Below are 13,316 nucleotides of genomic sequence, written 5' to 3'. Positions count from 1 at the left end.
TTCTCCTGTGAATTTCATTTCATACCTTCTACTTAGTTTTCTAATCTTGTCTGTTCTTTTTCTCATCAGCATTAAAAAAAATGTTACATTAGCTCTATCGACATTTTGTTACACTATGACATATATATTTTCTACTTTTAATTAAATAAATTCTACTTGCATTTTGTGTATGAATGGTTTGCGTGCCTGCACCATGTGCACCATGTGTCTAGTACCTGCAGACATCAGAAAGGGCACCAGAACTAGAACGGCAGAGACCAAGGGAGGTGCTGTATGGGCGCTGAGAACAGAACCCAGGTCCTCTGCAAGGACAGCCAGTGCTCTCTACCACTGAGCCATCTCCTAGCTCCCTTTTATATTGTCTAATGCATAATTTCCTTTACTATTGTTACTCCTCCACTGCCTCACATACCACACATTCCCTAATAATTTGCCTTTTCTGCCTAAAAGTCCTCATCACCACTGCCTGACATCAACTATGTATCTCCCAAGTTTTTTCAAATATGCTTACTTTTCATGTTTACGGCTATAGTATTTCCTTGGACATTTTTTTCCCTATATATTATAAAGCAAGAACTTTAAATTTATTTGAGATGTTCACACTGGCATCATTTAACCGCACCTCTGTATTAAATTGAATACTAATTGGAAAGGAATTGGACCCTGACTCGCATCTGAATCTGCTATAAGCCCTTCATTATGTCCTACAAGATAAGTCTTGCTATTTCCATCCACTTGATACTGCTGTCATTAGTATGTTTGGGAAGCCGATTCTATCCTTCTTTGAATCTTCACATAGTCATATATCCATAAGTTCTTAACAATAATGTTTGTCTACAAAACAACCAGACAGATGATACTGGCTACAGATGCCTAAACACGGGCAGGGTATTTCATTCAGTAGAGTGCCTGACTGGTCTACAAGAAACCCTGGATTGAATCCCCAGAATCTCATAAGCCAAGAATGTTCATACATGCCTGTAGTTCTAGCTCTTGTAAAGTAGAGGCAGGAGAATTAGAAATTCAAAGTATTTCTTTAGATACATAATGATTTAAGCCTAGACTGGGTTACATGAGACTACATTAAAATGACAACGAAACAATTGTCTAACTTTATGTGTCCCTTTGGGATATGGTAATGATATTGATGAGCTGTGTTTCATGCCTTTTCTCTCATTGTAAGCTACACTACCAAATCCCGTAATAAAACACTGTTTTTGTCATTAGACAAGTCATGCAATTTTCTTGTTAAATTTTGATCTCCCAATTTATATTTTGTCAGTGAACTAAATCAGTGTCTCACAAAGACTTTCAGATCAAATCCAAAGAAGGCACCAGGCTGCCTCAACTGTCCCAGGTTCTGGGCTGGCCCAAAGCCCTACTGGGCTCCCACATCCACTCTTCCTCAGAATGAACACAGAACTCACGAGTGGGATTTTCACCAGCAAACTCATGGAGCAGGGCAGTCCTAGTTAACATTTCCCGCTCTAGATGATCAAATCCATCTACTCAGCTTTCCCTGCAGACCTATTTAGCTGCACACTTTCTGAAGCGGGGCTGGGACTGGGGAGCATGCCTGACAGGTCATTGATCTTCTCTGTCAATGGCATCTCCTTTAGCTTTACTGATGGACTGATAAGTAGGTGGCTTCCTACACTGATCTAATCAGCCCACTTATTAAACATGATGGGCTTCCTCCGGAACTTTTCACTTGCATACAGAGCAGTGCCTACTCTTGATCGCCCCACCTTTGGGTTGTGCTCCTCCACAATCACAGTGTCCCTGTCTATGTTCCTTGTGTCACTTTTACACAAATGCATTTGCGAACCCAGCAGCACGGAATAAAATGGCTCAAACCCAACAGAGAGCAGAATGAGGCCCACGAACACTGGGGAGTGAAGGAGCAGAGAGGTGCAATGCTGGGCAACAAAGGATAATTGAATGGAAGAATTTGTCGAATGTTCTACAACATGGCATAATAACTAACTAAAGTCTGTAAGAATTCAAAATAACTGTAAGAAAATAGCCTAAATTCATTTCACAGGTAGAAATGCCTATCGCCCAATCTATAGATTCTGCAGGACATGTTTCAAGTTATAAACTGCATTCTTTAAATAAATCCAAAAATTACATGTAAATTACATTTTTATATTGATAATCCTGTTTTATTCTCTAGAATATATGCAGAAGAAAATACAAGTCTCCATCCAGTTTTCTGTAATCACCTTTGATTTACAAGAAGCATAGCATTTGTAGAACAGTTTCTTTTTAAATCTCAGACATAAATTTTAATTATTTATCCATTTTTATAGCGATGACATATCTGAGAAGTCAATCAGGTTTTGAAGACTTTGATAGGGAAAGTTGTAGAATTTTTCCTGTATTGTAACTAACATGTTTTATATGGTGAATTTTATTGATTTCCTTAAACTGTCAAGTGTTTATGTTTTCGTACAATCTTTTAAAGTATCTGTGCAATCTTGTTCCATTCCCCCCCAAAAAATGAAGTCATTAAAAAAAACACCAGGAAAGACATTTTCCCTTCACTTACTGCAATATTCAGCTATTACCAACATATTCTCAATTTTTAAGTTTCCAGATATTTGTTGACAGGTTAAACAATATTTCAGTACACCAAGTATTTGGCCTGAAATGCCCAATAACAACAAATGTCAATTTAATCAATATACCTTCCAAAAGTTTATCTCCATGAAAGTGTTCTCCTCTTTATGAAATATGTTGGATTATGTTTTTAAGAAAAGCTGCCTGAATCGTATGTAACAGCATGAAGTCAAAAACAATTGTAACCATATTTAATATTGTTTATATAATAAATACTAACATGATATTATGCTCAAACAATGTAACCATGGATGTTCACCCAAAGAAACAATTTTTACATGCCCCCTTTGAACGAGACACAAATAGAATGTTTCTACCTGTTCTTTGACGGAGGCGAGGATGGCAGAAGTGGTCTCTGTCTCAGAGCCGTCCCCATTGGAGGTGTTTAAGCCTGGGCTCAAGGAGCTGGTCTTCTCTGAGGCTGAAGGAGGCTGGTCTGGGACAGGCATAGCTCCTGAAACAAAACAGGACAAGGTCAGACCAGCCACACATCATCGTAAACAAACACAACCACAGGGAATTCAGTTGGGGGAATGAAAGGCACAAGCTGTCCCAACAAGTGTGGTATAATTCTGTAACAAGGAAAAGTGAAGTCAAACAAAATGTCACTCTGTATTGACCCCAACCAAGTCTGAGATAGCAAAGGCATGCCTTTGTTCTCTCTTATCCTGTATGTGGGACAATAAATTATGATAAGGTAGAAGCAAGATAATAAGAATAAAAAAAAAGGGTAAAAAAACATTGAGTCTAAAAGTCTAACTACAGATTGAAATCTGTCTTACACAAATGCACTTCTCTTTTCTACTGGTATGTTTTCAAGATAATCTATTATACATCCCCCTTATAGGAAAACTCACACAACGTAAATGACCAACTATTATCAATAACTAAAGGGATATCCACCCCCCCCCCCAAAAAAAAAGTTTGGTTAGTACTGTGAAATACAGAAACAGCTGGTTCTGTGAAATACAGAAAACAGTTAAATTCATACCCTGGCAGAGAGAAGACTAAACCTCTTTAAAACCAGAAAGCCCACCCCCCCTTTTTTATCCATTTACATAATCTAAGTTTAAGAAAGAAATCAGAAACTCAACTCACATCAATATCAATACAAATTGACACACTGGTGCAGGTAAGATTCTCCAAAGTTATTTTTGTTCTATTGCATTGCTCAAACTCACACACAGATTCCAATTTTAATGGCATGAGGTGGTACCCCTTTGGTAATTGATTAGTCTATTTGGTATTGATTAGGCTATGAGCCTGCTGGTATAATGATAAAGTGGCCCAAATGCTACCCCTCCTTCTCCCACCATATGAAAACATAGGGAAAAGAATCATCTATGAAGCAGAATGTAGGACCTCACCAGACACTGACTCTGCTGTTCCTTGAACTTGGACTATTTGACTTTCTATAACTGTGAAAAATGATGAAGATGATGGTGGTGGTGGTGGTGGTAGTAGTGGTAGAGTAGTGATGATTACATATATATATTTGTGTGTGTGTGTATATATATATATATATATATATATATATATATATATATGAGTGTATGTATGCATTATGTATTTTAGAGTGCTGAGGATGGAACCCAGGGTGTTAAACACAGCAGGCAAGCACTCCATCACTGGCATGATGAATTAATCCTGAATGGATTAAAACAAAAACTGCTCTGCCAGGTGCATATCTCCTCTAGCAACATTCATTAACAAAGAAAGCATTAAAAACTAAGATAAACTTTAAACACAACATTCTAATAAAAGGCTAAGGATAGATAAAATGTATTGTCATAACAACACAACAGTAGGGACCAGTGCAATTCACAAGTACTTTCTATGACCCCATTCAGAGCATCCTAGCTTTGATACTGAGGTAGAATTTCTACAGATGCTCTTATTCAATGTTATGTGTTAGAGTTGTTTAATATTATTGGGCTATAAAAACCTAAGAAAGCCCACTTAAGCCCTATTTTACCCAAAATATATAATAAAAATGTGTCATTCAAACTTCTCACTGCACCTTTCAGCCAACCAGCTCTTGAAGTAAGCTACTTAGAATAGCACCTGGGGGATCAGGCAAGCATGGGAAAATAAGCCCGGGAAAACAGAACCCATGAGGATGTTTAGGAAAACAAAATTTGAATATACACTTATGATCAGCTCAAATATGCCTAGGAGAGATGCAGTTACGGCTGACAAGTTCAAGATGTCTATTCGAAAGGATGACAACTAAGAGAATGGATGACTGTGGTGTGTTGCTGGGAAGATCACCTGAAACGTATCTATGCATTTATATCACTTTGCCAGGTGCTCTCCTTTCTGATCAAGTCTCTTGATTCTGCAGGATGTAGACATTTAGGTCAACAAATGCACCCAGGTAAAGAAGTGAGACCTACAGCCTTGAAATTGGGAGATGTTTCAGAAAGGAAGGAGCCAGGGACCCAGAGGAGTAAGAAAGAAAATGTCACTTTGTCGCATCTGAGAGAGCCACCTCTGGGGTCGACACTAGACCTTCCACCATTGCCCATGCAGGCGGCTTCCACAGGAATACACAGAAGCAGCTAACTCTGAGAACGTTAGAGTCTTGCATACTTTAAATCATTATTATATATTTTATGCTCTCTAAATTTTATCTGATCCATGTTAATTTGGGTTCCAGGCTAGGGTTATCATAAGTGTCTTCTGATAAAGAAATTGTCTAAGGTCTCAAAGTTACTATGAAGCCAGAACTCAGGTTTTCTGTCTTTCCATTCCTCCTTTAGTACCTTTTGATATGTCTATTTCTAACAACCTGTAATGCATCAGAAATGCTAGTCTAACAACAAAGTTTTATAGAATGTATTTCTTAAAACTATAGCAGCATCCTATCTAAATAAAATAATATGTTTACTAGACATTGAACTGAGGCTTACCCTTTGACATTTGATCCAAATAAGATCATAATTAAGAGATACACAGTGCTGTTTATCCAACCCCTCTTTCCCATCATTCTTTTGAAGCTGGAGCAGGAAGCAAAGTGAAATATTCAAGGTTTATCCCACCATGCAGAGCATGTGTTATCTGAGGCAACTTTCATGCCTGAATGAATACGACTCACAGTAACTTTTGCAGGACAGTTGTAACTTGACCACTGGTCACTACTATGCCAAGGAAGCAAAGACGGTCAGAACTTCCTCCCAAACTTGTTATCTTATGCTATACAAAGAAGAGACAACAGAAATGTGGAGATGACCTGCCAGAACTAAGTCCCAAACTGCCCCAGCAGGAGCATAAAAAGCTCTAAACCTCGAAAGAAAGAAACAAAGGAAGGGAGGGAGGAAGGAACACTTAAGTAAATCTACCATCCCAGATACAGAAATGTGTTTACTTTAAAGAAGACGTGACAACCTGATTTTTATATAATGTATTCTCTATAATGAACAGAGAATTAATATTCAGGTTTTATTGTTCAGCAATATGTCCTGAATAGCTTCTTGTATCCATAAAATGTCCTGTATGATTTAATTGTGTAATTAATATTCAATGTCTGATAAACTTACATTTTCAAAATGGACTTACCTAATGCTATGTGTAATATCTGTCTCATTTTGGAATTTATCATATTTTTCAATAAACAAATTTCTAGAGGTAAAAATACAGGAATGAATGCTGCACTATTTACTTTCAAGAGTCCAATAGCATGTAGCTCTGACCTGTAGCTACTTATATTGGAAAATAAAAGGTATTACTAGTAACACACACCAAGTTTTATGGATGTTCTGATAAACACCACGTATTCAAGTCTTGGATGCAATCCCAGTTCACATCCTAAATGGGAGAATTTGTGAGTTGTTACATTTGGACATAATCTGAAGAAAGAATGTTCAGGGAGGAAGGGAGGCAAGTCTAGGTGAGCTCAGAGCTATATTCTCAGTGACCAGCTTTGCTGCGATATCCAGACAGGGTAGAAAAGACTCTGGCATGAAGGATATTGTCTACAAACCTTTAATCAAAAACCGTCTGCCCATTTTAATGTTAGTCAGTCCTCCAAGTGTATAGAAAGGACCTGAAATAATTAACTTACATAAAAATTTATTTAGCTCACAATTCTTGATGTTTGAGCCCAAGGTAAGTGAACCATTGATTTTAAATCTCTGGTTCAAGAGTCATAGTCAAAGCATGGCAGAGCTAAGTGCTCACTGATGTGGGATCATCTTTCTGTACACTGTAAAGGTGTGTCTCTGCCTCTGATTGGTTTAATAGAGAGCTGGATGGCCAACAGCTAGGCAAGAGAAAACAGATGGGACTTCTAGGGAGAGAGAGGAATTGGACTCTGAAGAAGTCATGCACAGGATACAGAGGAGAGGTAACTGAGCCACACGGCAGGATGCAGATTAGTAGAAACAGGTTAATTTGAGTTATAAGAGCTAGTTGAGATAAAGCCTAAGCTAAGGTCAAGCTTCATAATTAATAAGTCTCCTTGGTTTTTTTTTTTTTTTTTTTTTTTTTTTGCAGGCTGGTGATCCCACAAAGGAAAGTCCAGCTACAGCTCACCTCACAAGCTTCGACGCAATAAGAAGAAGAGGGCACATCATATAGCCTGCATCAATAACCCACTTACTTCCCATGAGACACCACCTCTTAAACGTTCCATCACATCACATGAGGGCCACCATGGGGAGCAAAACTTTCACGCTTGAACCTTTAGGAAACGCTCAGGATCCAACATACAGTATTAGGTGGCCTTCCTTACAGCAAATCTTCAAACCCACATCAACCCTCCAGGGCTTATGTTTGGTGCAAATCCTACGCAAGTGAATGCTCAGCCAGAAACCACATTTTCTTTTTAACCAGAAGAACATACAGATGTTTCTAAACTCTGTGTGTCAAGTCTGCATATTTCCCGGATTTTACTCTTCTCCGAATAAGTGTATTTCACCTTCTACTTCATTATCTATACACCTGCTGAATTCTCATCTCTACTTTCAACCCCTATAAAAGCTTATAAGACTCCCCTACACTTCTCCTCGTACCCAACTAGAATTCCCTGGGCGGCTGCTGTTTAGAACCAGTTCCTCACGACAACACTCCCTGGTTGTATGCTCTAAAACACAAGCACACTTTCTCATAACACACTGTTTGCTTTGCTGCCATCGCTTAGAATCGCTTTCATAATGTATCACTCATACCAAATTAATTTTAAGTAATGAAATACTTCAAGAATTTCTATTTAAATACATATGGACACGAGCTGCTTAATCATTAAAAGTTTAGTATGTTTCACCTTTTGATTTTATATTTTTTACCTCAAATTGCAATATTTCAAAGAGTTCAAGAATAAGTGTCGGCATTTTTATGAAAAGTAAGCTGTATAAAATCCATGGCTAGGAGAAATTAGCATTAAAACACTAACACTGAACTCCTTCGTTGTGTGATCACTGTGGATACTCAAGCTCAATCTTCAGTTTGTAAGTAATATACAATTGCCAAGGGGAAGCAGAAAACCGTCCTCTGTCAGATGTGCTCCGCACTGATATAAACACATCTACCCTTTCTTCTGTCTTTTAGAAGAGAAATTTAAAATCACTGCTCGGCGCAAAATAAACAGGATAATAGTTAATCACTGTCAAAGCTGAGTAATGAGGATAGCAGTGTGATCTGTCTTGATCCATGCTCAATATATCACACCTAGCTCAGTAGCTGATATATTGCAGCCAGTTAATATCTGTTGAGTTAATGTATAAACTATTAGAGTAAAATCAATAATGGCTGCCTACTAGAGCATGTAATATAAGCAAAATGGGCTTTTTGTTGGGAGCACTTCTCTGTACAGTACTTGAGTGATTTATTTTGACTTAGGAAAGATTTTCAGAAATCCTAAGGCTAGTTGAAGGCTTTGGCTCACTAGAGTCCTGACAGTCATGAATCCTGCGTATTTGGCTACTAAGGTACAACCATCAATCAAGCAGGCTTCAGGGACCTGATTCATGAAAATAGCAACTTGAAAGAAAGAATTTGAAAAAAAAAATTGTATGCATCATACCATCCAAAGATGGAAAATACCAACATTGGACAGAATTCAGAACACCGAACAGCAAAAGTCACAGGATGCAGAGCCAGGACGTTGAGAAATGGACACTACCACATAAGAACTTGAAGTGAGACAGCATATGAAATCAAAGACATAGCTGCAACTTGTTGCTGCAATGGAACACAGCTATGGCAGCATGGGGGACTTTTGGCTTGTGTGTTGAGTTTACTTATTCAAATGATAAACAATGGATAAATATTCTACCTGTGTCCCAGAGACATTAGAATGGTGGGAAGCTAATCATAGCTAGGAAGTCCAAAAGACACATTCTATATCACTACATAGACTGTTTACTGATCATCAAGTAAGGTGAAACCCAACTGAGTATCACCACAAACTTAAGGTCTGGGGTATTAAGTTTTGCATTATAATGTATTATTTTGTAATTTCTATTATTCTTATGGACATGCAGTCCATCTGCAGGTTAAAGGGAAATGCCTATGGAAGCTACCACAGGGAATGGCTAATGCACAGCCATATTTGAGAGCAATGAGGTTTGTGAGAAAGGAAGGCTCCTCCTCTTTTTCCACATGCTGCACAGCCCTCTTCCTTTTACGTGTGAGATGAGTTATTTCCATGCTGTGAAAGGCAATATATCAACCATGTATACAGAATGGTTTTTGCAAAAGGTGACAGGGAACAGTTGAGGGTGAGCCATGCTCAACCCAAAAACCTGTTCCAGTTGAGCTTCCATCCTGAGATGCCAAGGCTAGCACCAATGGTAGAGGGGAGCCAACAGGGGAAGTTCACAGTGACAGCTGACATCCTCCTCTGAGGCAGTCATGATTCTAAGAATCTAAGCGTCTGCAGAAAGGGCAAAAGAAGGTCAAAGGTTGAATGCCTAAGAGTAGAAACGTTGAGTGTGACAAAGAAGAAAGGACAAGTAAAAATCATTAAGTAAGATGAGGGGATCAGGGAAAAGGAGCCCCTGGGCTGGGATTTGAGGGACCTCAGGATGGCTCTCAAAATACTAAGAGGAAAGGGAAGTGGAAGCAGGAGTTGTGTTTAAGAGACACTTGTAGAGGACTCTCGAAGGTACAGTGACAACCTTTAATTTGTTAATGATTGTAGATTTGTGATGTTAGAAAACTACCCATTTGTAGCCTACTGCATGTGTCATGACTACCTAAGGACATGACTCAGGCACTCTATATACAGAGTGGGCTTCCCATATATAGCCCACGGAGAGGAGACTGAAGCCCAGAACTTTTCCATGAGCCTTTGTAAGCAGTACACCCTCCTGCTTCATAACACTTTGGGAAACCAAACTCATCTGAGGATTGCCATGCAGATGATGACCTGGAAGGTTACTGTGAGCAGATCCCCACCATCCAAGCAGGTCATTTACTGTTCTCTCCTTCCTGGGAACCCCACAGACACCAAGTTCAGCACATGTCCTTATCTCTTAACAGAAGAGTCGAAAAAACCACGGCTCACCCATCTCCCTATGGCACCACCTCCTCCAATCACAACTTTGACAATGAGGGTCAATTTATTTGAAACAGACAGTATATTTTAAATTATCATCCAATAACAAAGAAACACTATTTCACTTCCTTTAATTTCATTAAAAAATCATCGGGGTAGCGCCAGTGAGATGGCTCAGAAGGTAAATATGTTTGGCACTAAGCCTCACAGCCTGTTCAATCCTGGGACCCACAGACTGCAAGAGAGAAAGGACTCCTGCAGGTGACCCTTTGACATCTACATGAGCACTGGGGTGCACATGCCTTGTACCCCCACCTCCAGACACACACAGTAAATAAATGTTCTTTAAAACAGTAGTCCCATCTAAACTATGGAAGCAAAGTAGAGAAGAAAGCACTGGTATAAAGTCTGAAGTCTGGCCATGGGAGGCAGTGGTCCTGGCCTAACTGTGTTTTTTTTTTTTTCTCTCTCTCTCAATGCCTGTTTTGTCTCAGTTATCCTAGCGGCTCTACACACACATTCTAGTATAGACACAAGCTTCGTGTAGTTCCACGCACATCATGTTTTATTATTTATTTTACTTGGTGTGTGTGTTGTGTTTATGTTTATATGTGCATGTGTTTGTGTGCTATTTGTACAAATATAGGCATGTGCATGTCATAGAATGCATATGTGAAGAGGAAAACTTCCAGAAGATGGCCCTCTCCTTCCACCATATACACCCCAGGGACGAAGCTCGGGTCATTGGGCACGCTCACCCACATACTCATCAACACAGCATACCTTCTTACATGGAATCTTCCCTACAGAGCATTCTCCTGCATGTATTCATCATCACTAGGATGATAACTTTCTCTTTGCTCATTCTCCCATGATCTAACCATCTAACTTCTCCTGGAATTTTGTTTTAAAAAAGCGTCATTTAATGCTTTTTAAATTGGGACAGTACTTGATACAGCTATGGTCCCCCTCTCCTTCAAGCGATTTGGATGGATTTTTGTGCCACTTGCAACTAAAAGTGCCCCTAAATCAATGATGTGCTCAGATTTATGGAAACACTGTAAATTTACATTTTATGTCTCCTAATTAGGTCATGGATTCTTTGAGCTCAGAAACTGTGTCTCATTCATATTTATGAACTCAGTGCCTAGAATTGTGCCTGACATGATTAGCACTTATTATGTCAAAAAAAGGAATAGAGTTAAAATTCATCATCAGCCTTATTTTAAAATGTCAAGAAATTTTATACCCAAAACTCTGATTGTTGTACAAATGTCCTATAAATTTGCCACATTTGTGAAATTGACAAACTAATGAGTTTGAACAATACACATACTATTAAAGTACTGAGACACTGTCCTTGTTTTTTGACAAGCCACACAACTGGTTTTGCCCCTAATTACAAGAGGAATGTCTAAGTGAAAGTAATGATCACAATAAAGCAGCATTTCAGGCAAAAGTTACAGCTGTCCACCTCTGGAATCAATAACCACGCTCATTCCCCAAAGGACACAAATGCATTTCCCGAGCTGATCAATGGGTTTGCTGCACTGTAGAGACACTTCTCATCAAGACAAGGAATGAAGTATGGCCTTCTAGAATTAAACACTAACCATCATAACAATAGGCTGGATAGAGAGTTGGTACAGTCAACATTAAGGTTTTGACTACATAATGGAAGGTTCTCTCGGGTTAGTTGAATCGTTGATTTTAGCTGAAAATTGAAAGAAACGATTTTTTAAAAGTTCACCATATAGTGCATGCCACACAGTGAGTATCTAGAACAGATTACCACTGCCTCAGAGTGTGGAGGATTTCCCTTCTCAGTTCCTGCAGCCTAAAGCTATATCTAATTCTGGGGTCTGTGCAAGGTGCTGAACAATCTCGGTTTGACAAGGAAAAGAATATGCCTTCCAAAGTACTCTCTTTCACCATATTTCAGACAAATACATAGATTTCCATTCTATCCCCATGCTCAATCGGAGATCTGCAGGATGGGGTCTCGGTGTAAAAAGGATGTTCCATCATGTGCAGCAGCCAGCCCTCAAAGAAATTAACTGCTATGAATTACCAATTCACACTGTCACTATCTATTAACTGGAAAGTCTCCGAATGCCGGCCCAACACTGGTCAGCAATACGTTCTTACTGTGTCATATTGGAATGTTTCCACTGAAATTACAGCAATTTACCCTTCACATTGATCACGAATATACATGTGATTTCTCACGATTTCCCAGGATGCTGGAAGCCACTTGTCCCATGTGGCTATCAGTGAGCTTCCTGGATCAGAACTCACACTGTGAGTAAACACTCATTGTCAGAGAAGATACTTATCTCACTCCAACAGAGACACTGCCAATGACAGAGCCCAGCATTCCCATCAATGTTACACAACGTTAGCCATAGTGGTATAGGAGGGCTATAATGGAAAGTCTCCCTAGTGCTTTTAGGATGCCAGATTCCTGGCTGACATCCTCACAGACACAGTATTATAAATACAAATCCATAGACACGTACCTAAGCTGCTACCAAATTCCTGGACCACAGAACTAAAAGACAGGTATTCGCATTTTAGTTTCTTGGGCAATGCGTTCTGTATCAACAAATGAACGGTAGTGAGATGATTGTCAATCTTCATGTGTTTGAAAGTTCAATGCCAACGCTAACATTGTGACAGCCTTTTAAAGAGGCCCATGTGGAATGAAACACAAATAAGCTAAACAGACACTCCTCCTTCATCATCACGATCTATTCCAGACAGCTGCTTAGAGTTTATGATTTACCATAAGTTAACTCTTTGCTTTGTTAGTTTCTAAGTATATTTTACTTTTCAATTAAAATGTCTCCATTTCCCACTTCCCTCTCCATTCTCCAGCCTCCTCTCAAGGTCAAGTACATGATCTCGTTTTCTTTATTTATTATTGCTACACCACACACACACACACACACACTGAGTCCATTTAGTGTTGCTTATATGAATGTGATTTAAGAGCTGATAACTTGGTATTGGATAAACAAAGGGCGTACCCCTGGGGAAGACTACTTTATTTCCCAGCAGAGTTAACTGCTTATAGCTCTTCATCAAGGGCTGGGGACCCCTGACATTTTCCACATCCACATTGGCAACTCATCATTTCCAATAGGCAGCCATTTTTAAGTAAAGCCAGGAGTATTGAGAAATCAGTTAGACCAAT

The 13,316-nt window shown here is 39.1% G+C and overlaps 1 protein-coding gene across 3 annotated transcripts in view; it reads right to left on the bottom strand.

Moving 5' to 3' along the window:
- The window catches only part of Ctnnd2 (catenin delta 2), a 752,815-nt gene that overhangs the window by 608,612 nt on the left and 130,887 nt on the right, over positions 1-13,316 (bottom strand). For all 3 annotated transcript variants that reach the window (XM_041632036.1, XM_041632037.1, XM_041632038.1), the window contains exon 2: positions 2,940-3,076. In XM_041632036.1, coding sequence (XP_041487970.1) covers positions 2,940-3,076 — 137 coding nt within the window. The remainder of the gene's footprint in view (positions 1-2,939; positions 3,077-13,316) is intronic.

Source organism: Microtus oregoni, unplaced genomic scaffold (genome assembly GCF_018167655.1).
Source record: "Microtus oregoni isolate MIOR12 unplaced genomic scaffold, Mior012 000040F_ref0000088, whole genome shotgun sequence".
In the NCBI taxonomy this organism is placed as follows: domain Eukaryota; kingdom Metazoa; phylum Chordata; class Mammalia; order Rodentia; family Cricetidae; genus Microtus; species Microtus oregoni.
Note: the sequence above shows the minus strand (reverse complement) of the source record. Positions and strands in the feature narration are given on the sequence as shown.